This window comes from Camelus dromedarius, chromosome 16, assembly GCF_036321535.1.
Source record: "Camelus dromedarius isolate mCamDro1 chromosome 16, mCamDro1.pat, whole genome shotgun sequence".
Classification (NCBI taxonomy): domain Eukaryota; kingdom Metazoa; phylum Chordata; class Mammalia; order Artiodactyla; family Camelidae; genus Camelus; species Camelus dromedarius.
In genome coordinates this window covers 29,906,429-29,922,606 of record NC_087451.1, presented here as the reverse complement: position 1 = coordinate 29,922,606, position 16,178 = coordinate 29,906,429, and the positions used below count along the sequence as shown (strand labels likewise).

Sequence of the window (16,178 nt, the reverse complement as noted above, 5' to 3'; positions counted from 1 at the left end):
TGCTCTGGAGAGAGTTTGTTATTTCAAGTTTTGAAGGGCAGTTACATGCGTCTTTGAATAAAACTGGGAAAACAAATTAACATCTTGAATTCCTGTGGGTCATTTTCTACAACTGATGAATCAATACTGATATGCTGTTCTTAATAACTGAAGTCCACAGTCCACGTAAAGTTTCATCTTGGTGGGGTGTATAGTCTATGGGTCTGGACACACGTATGATGGCACGTGTCCATCACCATAGTAACGGAGTAGTTTCACTGCCTTAAAAATCCTGTGCATCACCCTCCCTCTTCCCTAAGCCTGGTGACCATTGATCTTGTTACTGTCTCCATAGTTTTGCCTTTTCCAGAATATCCCATAGTTGGAACCAAACAGCAGCCTTCTCAAACTGGCTTCCTTCACTCAGTAAATTGCAAGCCACTCCCATCCCTCCTCCCCCAGCCCCCGCAGCTACTCAGTAATGACTCTGTCTCTGTGGATTTGCCTGATCTGGGCATTTCATAGACATGGAATTATACACAGCGTGGCTGCGGCTTTTTAAAAATACATCAAGTTCCAAAAGATTCCTCCTCCCGATTAAAAACTGGGCCAGAGTTCTAAACAGACACCTTATCAAAGAAGATACACATATACAAATAATCACATGAAAAGATTAGAACTTCGGGATGGGGGTGACTTCTTATGGGTACAGGCTTATTTCAGGGAAGATGAAAGCGTTCTGGAGCAAGACAAGGGGTGATGACTGCACAACACTGTCAATGTACTAAACGCTACTGAATGAGTCACTTTAAAGCGGTTAAGACGGTAAATCGTATTAGATGTATTAACTGCAATCTAAAGAAGAGAGAGAGGGAAAAAAGCTGCCTCTGTGGTGAGGGTGTGGAAACACTGAAGTAAGTCCGGGGCTTTGCCCAGGCAGTGAGGCTCCACAGGGTTTGATGCCGGCAGCTCCCCTTCGGCCACTCCCCCAGCTCCCGGAGATGCCCTTCCACCTCCCCGTTCAAGGTCCAGGCTGCCCCTGCCCCACCCGGGTCACAATCACTGCCCTAGATCCCTTCTCTGTACTGGGCTGTGCCGGCAATCCAGGCACGATTCTGTCCCCATAAAGTCACCCCAAATGCCCCCAAGCCGAAGCACCCAGGCCCCAGTAGGGCCCCTCACCACACCCAGCCCCGTTCACCTCCCGCCTCTCCGCCTAGCATCACGTTGAAGGTCAGCCCTCCATCCCCCGTTCAGGACCCATGGTCCCAAGGGGATGTCAAGGGAGCTACAGCTTCTGTTTTTCTGACATTCCTGTGCCACAATTGAAACTGCCCCCTGTGAAAGCAAAGAAACCCAAATTGAAAAGGACACTTGATCAAACAGTATAACCAAGACACAGGCCCTGTTCCCAGCTTGCTCGGGTGTGGTGTTGGGGGGTGGGGAGTGGCCCAGGGCCCCCGCCTGCTCCCCGGGCTCGCCGCGGGGAGGGCCGGGCTCCGAAGACCCTCACCAGCCCCTGCTGGGGGCTTGGCCTTCCCCCGGGAAGGAGCGTCGGCAGGGGACCGGCCAGGACTCACCGCAGGGCCCCTGCTCACAGGCTGACGCACCACCTTCGCTTCACAGACTCCTGCGAGGCCGGGGCTTGTGATCCTACTGTGCAGATGGCGAGGCCGGGAAGCATGGGCCCTCGTCACTGTTAACGGGTGAAGATGGCGCCCGTCCCCACTCCCGGCGGACTGCGCGGGCCCCAGGTGACACATCTGAGACTCTGGGCTTCGGTCAGTGCAGCCCCCCACCCCACAGCGTCGAATGCTAAAACTGTCCCTTCTCCTGCTCCCTCACCTAGACCGCCTGGCCCCCCGAGTCCTTTCTGCAGCCGGCCCCAGCCCCCCACCCCGGCCCCACCCAAGCCTTTGCCGTGGCCCCCATGGGTCCAGGCCCTGGTCGGCCATGCCCAGTTTGTCTCCTTCCCAATCCTTCTGCCCAGACACTGAGATGACTTTCCCATTTCCCAAGGGTGTGGCCCTGGGGGAGACAGAGCTGGTCTCATCACCGGTGACCCACAGGCCTCCTGGGAGGGGAAAACACAATTCCACGCTGGGCTGGGAACTCAGCGGGCGGCCCCCTGGAGACTAGGTTTTCTGAGATGCCCGGACCCCGAGCTCTTGGCCTCTCCCAGGCCTTATCAGGGTTTCACAGAGCCAAGCCAGCTGTAAAAGTCTTCGAGTTCACAGCCCCCCTCAGGGGTCCTGGGAGTCGGCACCCTTTCCTGTAGAGGACCCGGCAGTAGGCAGCGTGGGCTTTGGAACCCCGACGGTCTCTGCGGCAACCGCTCAGCCCCACCGCCGCAGTGGACAGCGCACGGAAAACGGCTCAGCGCTGTCGTGTCCCTCAGACACACACTCAGAAGTGGGGCTGCTGGGTCCTGTGGTGGTTCTATTCTCAGTTTTTTGAGGAACCTCCACACTGTTCTCCACAGTGGCTGCACCGATGCATGCTCCCTCCAACAGTGCCCAAGGGCTCCCTTTTCTCCACGGCCTCGCCGAGCTCCTCTCTTACCAAACAGTGCTCCCGACAGGTGCGAGGCGATACACGTCACTGCGGTTTTGGTTCGCATTTCCCCGATGATCAGTGATGTTAAGCACCTTTCTGTGTATTTGTTGGCCGTTTGTGTTTCTCTTTGTAAAAATACCTACTCGGGTTCTTCTCTCATTGTTAATTGGATTATTTGTATTTTTGCTATTAACTTATTGTATGAGTTCTCTCTGTATTTTGGATACTAACCCCTTTTCAGACACCTGAGTTACAGATATTTTATCCTGTTCTGTAGGTTGTCCCTTCATTCGGTTGACGGTCCCTTTGCTGTGGGCAGCTGTTAAGGTCGGTGCAGCCCCACGCGTTGAGTTTTGCTTTTGTTGCTTGTGCTTTTGGGGGTCAGATTCAAAGAATCATTGCCAAGACCTGCGACAAGGAGTTCTCCTCCAATGTTTACTCCTGGGGGTTGCATGGTTTCGGGTGCTGTGTTTAAGAGTTAATTTTTGTGAGTTGGTGCAAGACAGGGGTCCAGTTCCATTCTTTTGCATGTGAATATCTGATTTTCCCAACACCGTTTATTGAAGAGACCATCCTCTCCTTTCCCTGTTGAGTATTCTTGGCTCCCTTGTCAAGTCTCAGTCGATGGCGTATGCAAGGGTTTATTTCTGGGCGCTCAATTCTTTCCCGTGAGTCTGTGTCTATTTTTATGCCGGAGTCCTGCCGACTGCTGTAGCGTCCTAGCACGGTTTGAAGTCAGGAAGTGCAATGATTCCAGCTTTGTTCTTTTTTTAAGGTTGCTCTGGCTATTTGGGGTCTTTCGTGGTTCCATACAAATTTTAGGATTTTAAAGAAGTTTCTGTGAAAAATGCCATTGGACTATGTAACAGGAATCGCACTGAATCTATACATGGCTTCGGGTGGTACGACGTTTTCAAAATACTAACTCTTGGGACCCGTGAACATGGAGTTGATTTATGCAACTCTTCTTCAACTTCTTTCGTCAGTGTCTTGCAGGTTTCGGTGTCTAGAGCTTTTCACTTCTTGGTTAAATTTACTCCAGAGTATTTTATTGTTTTTGAAGATACTGTGAATGAGATTGTTTCCCTTATTTTTTTCTTCAGATAGTTCATTGTTAGTGTATAGAAATGCACTGATTTTTTTAAGTTGCAAAACCTTTTATGAAATACGTTTTTATAATTAAATAACTGATTTCTTTTTTTTCTGTTTGGTAGCTATATAATTTTTCCTTTTCCAGTTTTATTAGGCAGAATTACTACAGTTGGACTGCACATTGCATTGCAAGTAAATACATATGTACAGTATACTGCACATTTTAAGTTCACGTATATGTACTAATTGTTTCTAAGAACAGGTTAGAGCTTTAGCTTTTCAAACTTACGTAGTTATCAAAGGCATAAAGCGAACGACAAAATAAGAATCAACAGAATGCGGCAATCCAATCATAAAGGACAGTCAGGTGGGAATGCACCGATTTCTGACGTTGATTTTGTATCCTGAGATTTTATTGGACTCATTTACCAGCTCTAACAGTTTTTTGGTGGAGTTCGTAGGCCTTTCCATGTGTAAGATCATGTCATCTGCAAACAGAGACAGTTTTAGTTCTTCCTTTCGGGTCTGAATGGCTGTGACGCGTTTTCTCGCCGGGCTGCTCTGGCGGGGACCTGCAGCGCTGTGCTGAACAGCAGGGAGGGGGGCACCCTGGTCCCGGACCTCGGAGGAGAAGCTGTCAGGCCTTCACCGCTGAGGATGACGTCAGCTGTGGGCTTGCCATTTACGGCCTTGATTATACTGAGGTATGTTCCCTCCATACCCATTAAAACCCTGAGAGTTCTAATCATGAAGGATGTTGTCATTTAGGGTTTTCTGAGGTATAAATTATAGACAGTAAAACTCGCCCTTTGGGGTGTACAATTTGATGTAACAGATGCGTACAGTCGCTATTTATTACATATATAACATTTTCATTTCCCTTGGGCGAATGTCTAGAATAGGATTCCTGGATCATACGGTAAGTAAGTACATGTTTAATTTTTTAAGAAACTGCCAAACTATCTTCCAAAGTGCTATTTCTGCAAGCGGTATATGAAGTTCTCCCTCACAAACAGTTGGTATGGTCAGACTTTTAACTTCTATCCATTCTAGTAGAAATATGTATCTCATCGTAGTTTTAATTTGCATTTCCCTAATGAACATGTTGAGCATCTTTTCATGTGTTTAATTGCCATCTGTATCTCTCCTTTGGTAAAGTGTCCGTTCAAATCCTTTGTCCATTTAAAAAATCAGGTTATTTGTTTATTATTTAGTTTTGAGAGATCTTTGTGTATTCTGGATATAAATCCTTTAACAGATATTTGACAATCACATTATTTTCTCCCAATCCGTGGCTTTACTTCTCATTCTCTTAGGTCTTTTTTTTTTCCCCAAAACCAGAAGTTCTTAATTTTGATGAAGTTCAGTTTATCAATTTTTCATTTATGGATTGTGATTTTGATGTTCTGTCTATAAAATCTTTGTCTAACCCAAAGGAACAAAAATTTTCTTTGATGTTTTCTTCCAGAAGTTTTAGAGTGTTAGGTTTTTACACTTAGATCTATGATCCATTTTGAATTAACTTCAGAATGTGAGATACGGTGGTTTATACTTTTGCATGAGGATGTCCACTTGTTCCAGCACCATTTGTTGAAAAGACTATGTTTTCTCCTTTGCGATGCCGCCTACCTTTGTGGTAAATAAACTGACCATAGACGTTCGTGTCCATTTCTGGACCTTCTATTCTGTTCTACTGACTAATTTATTTATCTTTGTGCCAACACCACCCTGCCTGGGCTCCTGGAACTTTTTATAATAAGCCTTGAAATCAGGTAGTGTAAGTTCTCCAAGTTAGTTCTCCTTTTTCACAGTTATATGGGTTATTTTAGGTCTTCGGTGTTTCCACAGCAATTTTAGAAACAGACTGTAAATTTCTTCTTTTAAAAAAAGCTTCTGGGATATTGATTAGGACTGTATTGAATCCATAGGTCAATTTGGGAAGAAATGACATCTTTATGATTTTAAGTCTTCGGATCCGTGAACACAATATATCTCTCCATTTATTTATGTCTTTAAAAGTTCCTCTCAGCAATTTTTTGCAGCTTATTGTCAGCAAATTGCTACCCAGAAGATAATTAAATACACACACACACACACAAACCTGCTTCTGTAACACAAAGATAACATTTTAACAGTGAATGAGAAAATAACCACTTTTGGAAGAAATTCTTCTTTTAGACCCTTCTAGTTAGAAAGCCAGGTATTAGGGATTACCTCCATGGTTATACTGACTTTGTCACCAAATATGACATAACTGTTTCACCTGTTAAAATCTTTCAGATTTGTTCACCATGGGGACTGTTCTTAGTGTTACTTTAACCATTTTCTTAAACATTTAAAAATATAACATCTTCCCTTTAGTTTATAAGAAAACCTGACCAACATGAGGGGAGATGGAAATTTACTATCCAAATTTTTTTTAAATTGCATAATAGGGTGGCTTAAACAACAGCAATTTATTTCTCACAGTTCTGGAGTCTGGGGAGTCCAAGATGAAGGTGCCGGCAGATTTGGTTCCTGGTTTGCAGGCGGCTCGACAAGTCCTCACCTGGCAGAGAAAGGCTGAGAGCAAGCCCTCAGATGTCTCTTCTTACAAGGGCACTAATCTCATCCTGGGAGCCCCACCCTCATGACCTCCACTAGCCCTGATCACCTCCCAATGGCTCCACCTCCTGACACTATGGCACAGTGGGTGACCACTTCAACATGTGAATTCTGGGGGGGGGGGGGGACGACACAGTTCAGTCTGTGTCAGGTGGTAAGATGATCATGGAGATAAAACGGGGTCTAAAAGTAACCTAAAAGAAAGCAGGAAAGGGGAACAAGAGAACAGGTGGGGCAAGCGGAAAAGAACTGGCCAGAGCGTGGGGTTAAATCCACCCCATTGATGATTCCAATAACCACGCCCCTCCCCGCGCGAGCCAGGCCTCGCTGAGAGTGACAAGACGGGGTGGCGGGAAGACCAGGGAGGGAGCGAGGACCACGGAGGGGGATCTTCGCGGACGAGAGACTGAAGTTACCATTTCCACCTTCGGGCCTTTCAGACCCGAAAATGAGACACGTCTAACACCGTAAAGCAAGCCACACAGCGATGGAACCCACCGGGGGGGCGCGGGGGGAACGTGCAGCCTCGGCGGAACGGGCGCTACGGCGAAGGCGCGGCGGCGGGGGTCACTGCGGGCCGGGGCTGGCGGACACCCGCGGGTCTCTGGCCCTGGTGAGGAAAGGAACTGGGGGTTCCCGAGCTCGCACCTGCAGACGGCAGCCATCCCCCGTGACGCAAACGGAAAGGGTCGCCAAGAAGGGGCAACGCCGGTCTCATGCACTTCCCGTCCTGGGATTTGCAAAACGGCGGACAGCGGAGGCCTTACAAGATGGGCTTTTCCACGGCTGTTCCGCTCACAGCGTTTCTTCAACACCCGCGGTGGCCCCGCTCCTGTGAGGTCCTGCGCTGGAGGCGGCTGGAACTGGTTTCCAAAACCATGAGTGTGGGAGAAGGCGGGCCTCTCAGAGACGGTCCCTCAGGGCAGCATCCTGCGGGCTGCGACTCACAGCCGTTTCCACCACGGCGACGGGAGAAACCCTGCGCGGAGGAGCCCACCTTCACCTTGGTCCTCGAGGAGCCCGGAGGCATGTGGCTCCTTCACTTCCCCCATCACGCGTGCTGCCCACCAGGGGCTCCGAGGCTCCACCCCCTGAACCGAGAGCTCCACCCACCGGGGTTTCCGATCACCCCTGAACCCCCCGCACCTGACACGGCCTAGGGCTGGAGTTGGCCCAAGACTATTTGTGGAATGACTTAACTACCAGTCTCCACCCCACACCCAGTTACTTTGGCCACTGGGACACGTCTGGCTGGGATGTGTGGCTACCGAAGTGCCACCACCACTGTGTAACTGTGTCGTTTTCAGTCGGCGGCGATCCTTCCAGGGCCCTGCCGGCCACACAAGGAAAGACTAGGGGATCCAGAACTTGAAGGTCGAGTCCAGCCGGCACATGGCAGTCTTGCTTGGGCCTCTGGATCTTCGGCACCTGTCTCATTCTTGCCAGAGCTGAATGACCGTACTGGCTGGCAGGATCCAGGTTATGTCTGTCCCCTAGGCAGCCTGCTGTGATCGTCCCCTTCTGAGCAAGCACCCAGGCTTGATTAGAACCACTGACGCGCTCCTACAGCCACATAAGTGGGTACTGAGTACCTGCCACGAGCCTCCTCTGATGACGGACAAGGTGGGGGCCACGAATACTTGTAAACATAAGGATGACCAGTGACAGAGAAGCTATAGTTGTCCTACCATGTAATATGTTTTACCATGACTGTTTATAGACCCCCCCCTTTCCATGAGACAAGAGGCACCAGAGGACCCCCCTGGGCAGATGGGATGCTTGGTCAAGCTGGTGCAAGGAAGCAAGTGCTAGGAGGTTCTGAAGAAGAGACCTTTGTGGGCTGAGGTGAGAAGGGCGTTCCTTCTCCGGATGCTCTCAGCTGTTTCACCCTGAGTAGAGAGGACCAAGCCAGATCTCGGACACGAGGCAGCAGCACTGCACAAAGTGCCAGATCCGGGGCTGGAAGAGCGGAAAGCCACCAGTACTCTGGGCTGAAGGGTGGAGGGAGGGTAACAGACCAGCAGTATGAAGGGAGCCACCCATGGGAGCCACAGTCTTTGGTCAGGGGTTGTAGCCAGACTGGCCCTTTGTTCAAGCCACTGCTGGATGGGCTTCTGCTACCGGCAGCTCCAAGCACTCCTGAGAGTGAACCATCACGGTGGATGAGACAAACTCTGGCTTCTCCGATGCATTTAATGAACAGACCACAAATAACCAACTCAATGGTTATGTCTAGTGGATATACCTATTCTTAGGAATTATGCGCAGAAATGTTTGGGGCTAGAGGGAGGGCAATAGCTCAGTGGTAGAGTGCATGCTTAGCATGCAGGGGTCCTGGGTTCAATCCCCAGCACCTCCATTAAAAAGAGAGAGAGAAATAAAGAATGCCTTTTAAAAAAAAAAAGAAAGAAATGTTTGGGGCCTAAGGGCTGGGTGTTTGCAAGTAACCTTTAAATGGTTGAGAGAGAGAGAGAGAGGGAGGGAGGGAGGGAGGGAGAGGGAGGGAGAGCACGCAGTAACGGGCAGAGTAGCAGCAGGCGGGGCTGGGCACACAGGTGTTCTTTATACTATGTATTTTTGGCAACATTTCTGTGCTTTTGAAATTCTTCCAAAAGCAAAAAGGAAAAAATCATAAAAAGCAGGGCTTTTGCCCGCATGTGAATGTGTGTTGAGAAGGTGAGGTCCGGGGAGGAAAGGAGAGAAGGGCTGAGAATCGGCGATGGAATGAAAAGACTGAGGAGAACAGGTCGTCAGGGCTGATTCCGCTGATCCGTGCTGGGCGCCCTCCCTCCTGACTTGAAGGACTTAACACGTCTCGGAATCCTGAGCCATTTCATGATGAAGGAGACCCCATGCTCTTGAGTGGAGGGAGGGGGGTCCTCTCAGTTTCCCTTGTTGATGTAGAACAAGCCGTAGCCAGGAAGCCCAGGGGCTGTGAGCGGGGCACACAGACACTGGCAATGCCGCCAAATGGGCGAGTCCACCAGGGAGGCTGAGCGCACGCAGAGGCGGGGCTGCTCTCGCACTAACTGCACGGGAAACGCCCACCCGATGCAGATGCACGGGCTGGAGAGGGGGTCCTGTCAGCTGCTCACTTTGTTCCCAAGTGGCCACCTGCTGATGGTCAGTGTTGAGCCACGGCGTCAGGAGGAGGTTGTGCACAATGCAGACTGATGCTGTTTGTTTGATCTCTGAAGAGCACCTGAGCATCCAGCCACTTCAATGAAGTGGAGCTGAGGTCACAGAGGGTGAGAGATGCCCAGACACCAGGGTAGTAAGGACAAGGCTGAGATTGGAATCACCAGGCACTGGAAGGCTGATGTCAGTCCAGTTAGAAGGCAGACCCCCAGGGGCATCTCCAGGAGACAAAAGAACACGGTCCTGCCCAGAGGGCGGGGGTCAGCTCTTCCAAGACTCTAGGAACGACACCATCACTCAAAATTCTATCCAAAAAACACTGAGCAGCCGTTCTCGGGTGAGCTGCTCTGATTTTCAAAGCATTTTCCCCCTAAGTGGCCACTTGGATCAGGAAACTGGACACAGCTGACTGGGAAGAGAAATGACAGTCCCCATTTACGCTCTGGGCAGCATGTCTTGGTATTTCTTTGGCCTCGTGACCCCACCCGTGCTTTTCAAACTAGAGACGAACATTTTAATGCTTCTGAGAAAAAAATAAACGTCTGGGGATAGCCAAGAACATCTCAAAATAATAAAGGAATAATAAGGGAGGTTTGACTCACCAACTATTAATAGCTCCTTTAGAAGTAATGTAGTGAAAAGAGCATTCTTGGCACAGGAAAAGAAGCAATTGCAAAAATATATGGAACTTAACACACGGTAAAACTAATATCTCAACTCAAAGGGGAAAGGATGATATAATGAATGGACTGTGTTGGCATCATCAGTGACTTTTCTGGAGTGAAATAAACTTAGATCCCTTCCTCATAATATAAACAAAAAGGAACTTTAGATAGACCAAGAATCCAAAGGCTAAAAAAGGAAAATTAAAATGAAATATTAGAAGAAAATTGAGGGAACGATTCATTTGTCCTGGAGAGAAGGCAACCTCCTTGAGTAAGATGAAAAACTCAGAACTATACAGGAAAACGGACATATTTGACTCTGTCAAATTAAAATTTTGGAAAACATAACACAGATAAAGTCAAAAGGTCAATATCAGACCTAGAAAAAACACTTGTGGTACACATGGAAGCTTAAGATCTCTTAATATCACGAAAACTCCTAAAATTGATTTTTTTAAGACAACCCTAAAGGAAAAGCGCCAGAAGGCATGAACAGGCAATTCACAGAGGAGGAAATTCAAACAGCCAGTGCAAAAGAGGGTCCATGATCACCAGGAGTCAGGGAAATACAAATCAACACTACCATGAGTTACCATTCCTCACTTTTTGCCAGTTCTATGTTATTGCAAATATTTTCTCCCAGGCTGTGGTTTGATGAAGTCTGATTTATTCCTTTTTTAAAACAATTACAGTTAGTGATTTCTGTGTCCTAAGGAATTTTTTCTTCCTCCGAAGGCCATATTCTTCTGTTATTTTTAGAAGCCTTATAGTCTGGGGCTTGGGGCTAGGTCCACGACCCATCTCAATCTCTGTGTATGTCACGAGGAAGAGGGTGAGGTTGGTTTATTTCTATTATTTATACAGTGGTCCCAGCACTGGTTGTTGGAAAGTCTTTCCTTTTCCTTTTCACTGAGTTGCCCTGGTGACTTTGCTGAACATCAGCTGAGTGTGTATTTATAATAGCTGCTTCCAAGTCCCTGTCTGCTCATTGCAGCATTAGTTCACCTTGGGGTCTGTTTATACTTGCTGTTTTTCCTCTTGAGTATGAGTCACATGCTCCTGCTTCTTTGCAAGTCTAGTTATTTTGGATTATATGCTGGAAAACGTGAAAATGCATTATAGGCAATCTGGATTAGGTTGTCTTCCTTTTAAGAGTGTTGAGATTTGCCCAATAATGAAAAGGCCTGGGTAGCCATGTGAGTGAAGCAGGGACTGGTCAAGCAGGAGATGGATCAAGAGCAAAAGACCAGCCATCTGAAATGGCCTGACCAGACACCCACTGTTTCCGTGGGTTTTCCCCTAAACTCCCACTTAGATTAGACTTGTTAAGTAAATCTGTATGGGGAGAGATAAGATCAATGTAACATTCCCTTTCTGCATATTGGTGCAAAACACCCCACTTTCCAAACCCATGCTAAGAGAATGATGTCTCGGTCATGCAACCTGGAGAGCACTGGACCACGGTGCTTACCTGAGTCCGAGACTGGCCTGAGAGTGTCCCGTTCATTGGAATGACCTGCAGGTGCCGCCTGAACCATGTGCTGATGAGGGGACCTTGGCCAGTTACACCACCTCCGTGTCCTGGCTATGCATATGTCTGCCTCCAAGGAGGGTCGTGGGTTTACTTAACCAAAGGAGCAATATGCTTATTATAACAGTAGGAAGTCCATGGATAATTGTCATGATTTCTCATGAGAAACGCCAAATGAAGAGGCCCGGAGCACAGCAGTGATGTGTACGTGGGACTTACCCAGCAAACACTCAGTGAGGATGATGCTGGAAACCGTAGCATGAGAGCTGACTTTAGGACCCCTCTGTAGCCGGGGGAGGGGGCTGCCCTGCCCTCAGTCTGTTTAGACTCAGCGCAAAGGTGATGCGAGGGCACCTGGCTTGACCAGGTGTTGAAGGGAAATGGCTGCATCTGCCAAGCCCCAGGCAGGGCGGGGAGCCTGGTGAGCGGGTGGGGAGAAATGGGTCAAGGATCAGAAGAGGAGGTGACACCCCAGAAACTGACTCCTTCTTCCTCCTTCTTATGCTACTTCTCCCCTCACAAGTTCAGAGCGCCTCCATCCCTAAAACTCTGGACCACTTGAAGAGTCAGAACCGCCAGCCCCGTGAGCTACTAACACGCCTGAATCACATTCTCTTGGGTACAGGAAACAGGTTCTGATAAATTAGTAGTATGACCCTGCCCGGCCCAGAGCAGCCCGTGGCTTTATTGTCATGCATTCATTTATTGCCATTTATTCAGCAGACATGCCCCAAGGGTCCTCCCTGTGCCCAGCGCTGTCCAGAAGCTGGGTGCCCAGAGACGACCTGAAGAGGCAGAATCTTTGCTCTCAGGGAACTGACCACCTAGTGCAATGGCCGAAATGACCACATCACCACATCCCTCAGGAGTTGTAGACACAAGAAATCCTTAACAAAATAGTTCACAAATTGAATCCAGTAATATGTTTTTAAAAACCATGACCAAATGTGTTTTATCCCAGGGGTGCAAAGTTGATTTACCACTAAAATGTTATTCAGTATAACTCACCACATTAATACATTGAAAGAGAAACTCAAGTGAGATTCTGCGTCTACACAGAAAAGCATTTGACAAAAGTCAGCACTTGCCCAGGAGGAAAGCTCTCAGCAAAGCAGGAAAACGTGAGAACATCTTCAACCTGATCACAAGCATCCCCGAGGAACCTACAGCTCTCACCCCACTGAACGACAAAAGCCAGATCAGGAATGAGGCCAGGGCGCTCACTTCCACCCTCAGCTCATGCCACGCCCGAAACTACCCCAAGATGGCTCAGACCTACCTGTAGGGGGTAAACCTGTAAAACTTCGAGGAGAAAATGTTTGTGAGCTGGGGTTACGCAGAGACTTCTTAGAATACAAAAGCACAAACCATAACATGAAAAACAATTTATAAACTTACTTCATCAGAATACAAAATGTTTGCCCTTAAAAAGGCACTATTGAAAAATTTAAAAACACGACGAAAAGTGGGAAGTAGGGGCTACACACTGGACGACCCCAGCGCTGTGACCTCTGGAGCGGGCAGGGCTGCGGGGAGAGCAGACAGCAGGCCGCAGAGAGATCGGGAGGCCCGGGGCTGGGGGCAGTAAGACTACCCTGCACGAATCTGTGACGGGGGGTGCGTGGCACTGCACGTTTATCCAGACCCCCGGAGGGGACAACAGCAAGAGTGAACCCCGATGGAAGCAGTGGCCGCTGGTTATGAGGTGTCGACGTGGGCTCACGGATTGTAACAGGCTCACCACGCTGGTGGGGGATGCTGATGCCGGGGGTGGGGGAGTGCTGTGTGCTGTGCCGGCGTAGGGCTGGGGGCACAGGGGGAATCCCTGTACCGTCCCCTCAATTAACTGTAAACCTAAAACCGTTCTGGGAAAATAAAGTCGACTACCAAAAATGAAAGTGCAAAGCAGGATCGACTTGAGCTGCGTGAGGAAGGGTGCCCCAGACTCTGGGCTCCCTGGCAGCCAAGATGAAGTGCAAACCAGACAGCGGCTCCCAGAGGCCCCGGGTTTACTCTGCTCAGTCACGAACGGAAGGTCGTGCAGGGCCCTCCCTTCAACCCCGCAGGGTGGACCAGGCTTGGCAAAGCTGCCTGTGCTCACGGAGAGGCCACTCAGAACACTCCTGCCCCACCGGCCTCACCCTAACCAGGGCGCAGGGTCGGGACGGGGAGTCAGACTTGGCCCCTGAGCCCGTGTGTTCTCACTAGGAAGGGAGAGCGCCGGGCCACCCCTTGCCTTTCAGGCCCTTGGCCTCCAGTAAAACAGGCCAGGGCCCTTCGAGATCAGGGCCTAAGAGCTGGACGGCCCCCAGGTAAAATCAAGCCACGAATGATGGCAGGAGCCCCGAGGAGCTTTCAGAAGGGCCTTTGCTGCCGGCCTGGGACAGAGCCGGTCTGAGTTCCCCGAGCTGGTGTAAGACCAGGCACCACTGCCCTCTCCCCAGGTCGTTTTGTGAGCACGAAACAAGGAGGGCTCCCATGCATTTGGCCTAGGCTGAGACAAACCACCGTGAAATTAAAATTCAGTGTCATTATGTGAAACTCAGCAAGCTGTACAATTAAGAGTGTTACTTTCCAAAGAGAAAAGAGTCAGCATGATGGGAATCCCTACGGGGAGAGTGCAGGGAGCTGGCAGGGGGCGGAGGAGGGGCGGGAAGACTCCCAGGGGAGGGGGGCCCGGCTGGGGTCTAAGAGAAGAACAGAAGCTTCCCGGGGAAGGGGGGTAACTTCCAGGCCGAAGGCAGAGCGACCTGGGGGGCCAGGAGGCAGGAGGCAGACGGTCTACGGAAGCACTGCAAGAACCCAGAAGCTGGAAGGAGGAAGGAACCGGGAAAGGGGCAAGAAAGAGCCCAGGCTGGGAGGCGAGCAGGGCCCGAATCCCAAAGAATACGGAGCTGGCCAGAGAGGTAGCGACAGTCCGAAGTCAGGAAGGGACAGGCCTGCAGGTCCTCAGAGGAAAGAGTCTGGACTGGATGAGGGAGGCGCTGGCCCGAGGTGCACAAGGGAATGCTGGCTTCTCCTGAGAAGCTGCCTGCGAAGGAGCACCGTGCACACAGGTCCAGGAGACGCCACGCGCTCGGGGCACCTGCAGAGACGCGGAGGCTGCAGGAAAGGCCGCCGGCCTTGCAGCCCAAAGCAGCATGTCCCAAACCTGTCTGAGTAACCCCAGAAGCACCTGGTGACATCTGGCAGGATGCTTGTTTATTGGGTGGTAGCTGGGGATAGTGGAGAAGTGAATGAAAAGGCGCCGAGACACAGGCGCTCAATAAATGGTCATTACGTCTCACCTGAGGGCATAAAGAACGCTGGTAGCAGCAGCTGAGACCACAGGACTGGTCATCTGTCCAGGAAGCCAGCGGAGGAACCTGAGAGGCTCCAGCGCCCGGGAGTGTCGGCAGGTGGTGGGCGGGCAGAGGTCGGTAGAAGAGCCTGACGTTGAGATGGCAGACAGGTGGGTGAGTCCAGATCCTCTTCCAGCAAAGCTGAAAGCAGGGAGGGGAAGCAGGCACTCGGCTGAGAAGTGAGCAGGAAGCAAGGATTCAGAGGCGACAGGATGAACTGTCAAACTCCGTGATGTTCACAGAATCCATGCACAGATGCTCACAGCCACATGGTCCATAATAGCCAAAAAGTGGAATTAGCCCAGTGCTCATCCATGGAGGAATGGATAAAAATGGGGTATGTCTGTAAAACAGGATACTCTTCAGTGCTACGAGGGAATGGAGCACTGACGCAGGCTACGTCACAGGGGAACCGCAAAAACGCTGTGCTGAGTGGAAGCAGCCAGACACAAGGGACTGCAGAGCGTGTGATCCCATTTCTACAAAATGTCCATGGCTGCGTAATATTCCACTGCGTGGATATACTGAGGTCTGTTCATCCACTCATTGGCAGATGGACGTTTGGTTTCCTCCCTCTGGCTGCTGTGACTCATGCTGCTGTAAGCGTTCCTGTTCAAGCTTCCTGAGGACATGTTTTCAGTTCTCGTGGGTGTCCACCTTTGATGGAACTGCTGAGCCATGTGGTTAACTCCACATTTAACTTTCTGATGAACCACCAAACTGGTTTCCATCTCACAGTCCCACCAGCTCATGAGGGCTCCAAATTCTCCACATCCGAACACTTGCTGTTGTCTTCTTAATTCTAGCCATCCTGGTGGGGGTGAGGTGGCATCTCATGGTGGCTGGGTTTGCATTTCCTTGACGACTTGATTTTGAACAGCTTTTCATGTGCTTATTGGCCATTTGTAGGTCTTCTCTAGAGAAACGTCTCCTCAAAATCTTTGTCCAATTTTTAACAGGGTTATGTCTTTTTACTGAATTCTAAGAGTTCTTGATGTATTCTGTCTGCCAGACTCTTCTCTGATTCACAAGTATTTTCTCTTATTCTCTGGGTTGCCTTTTCGCTTTCCCAGTGGCATCCTTTAAAGTACAAGCACCTTTAATTCTGATGAAGTCCAATTCATCTTTTTTTTTTTGCGGGGGTCGGGGGGAGGTTGCTGTGGTTTGGTGTTGTATCTCAAAAACGTCGCCTGATGCAAGGTCATGAGTTACATCTGTTTCCTTCTGAGTTTATTGTTTTCGCTCTGTAGTATTGAGGTCTTTGATCCATAC

The 16,178-nt window shown here is 49.7% G+C and overlaps 1 protein-coding gene across 2 annotated transcripts in view; it reads right to left on the bottom strand.

Moving 5' to 3' along the window:
- The window catches only part of CYTH1 (cytohesin 1), a 67,695-nt gene that overhangs the window by 11,417 nt on the left and 40,100 nt on the right, over positions 1-16,178 (bottom strand). Inside the window, exon 14 of one of the 2 annotated variants that reach the window (XM_064495460.1) lies at positions 14,853-15,047. In XM_064495460.1, coding sequence (XP_064351530.1) covers positions 14,853-15,047 — 195 coding nt within the window. Of the gene's footprint in view, positions 1-14,765; positions 15,048-16,178 lie in introns of those variants that run through there. The other variant, XM_064495461.1, reaches the window with a different exon arrangement.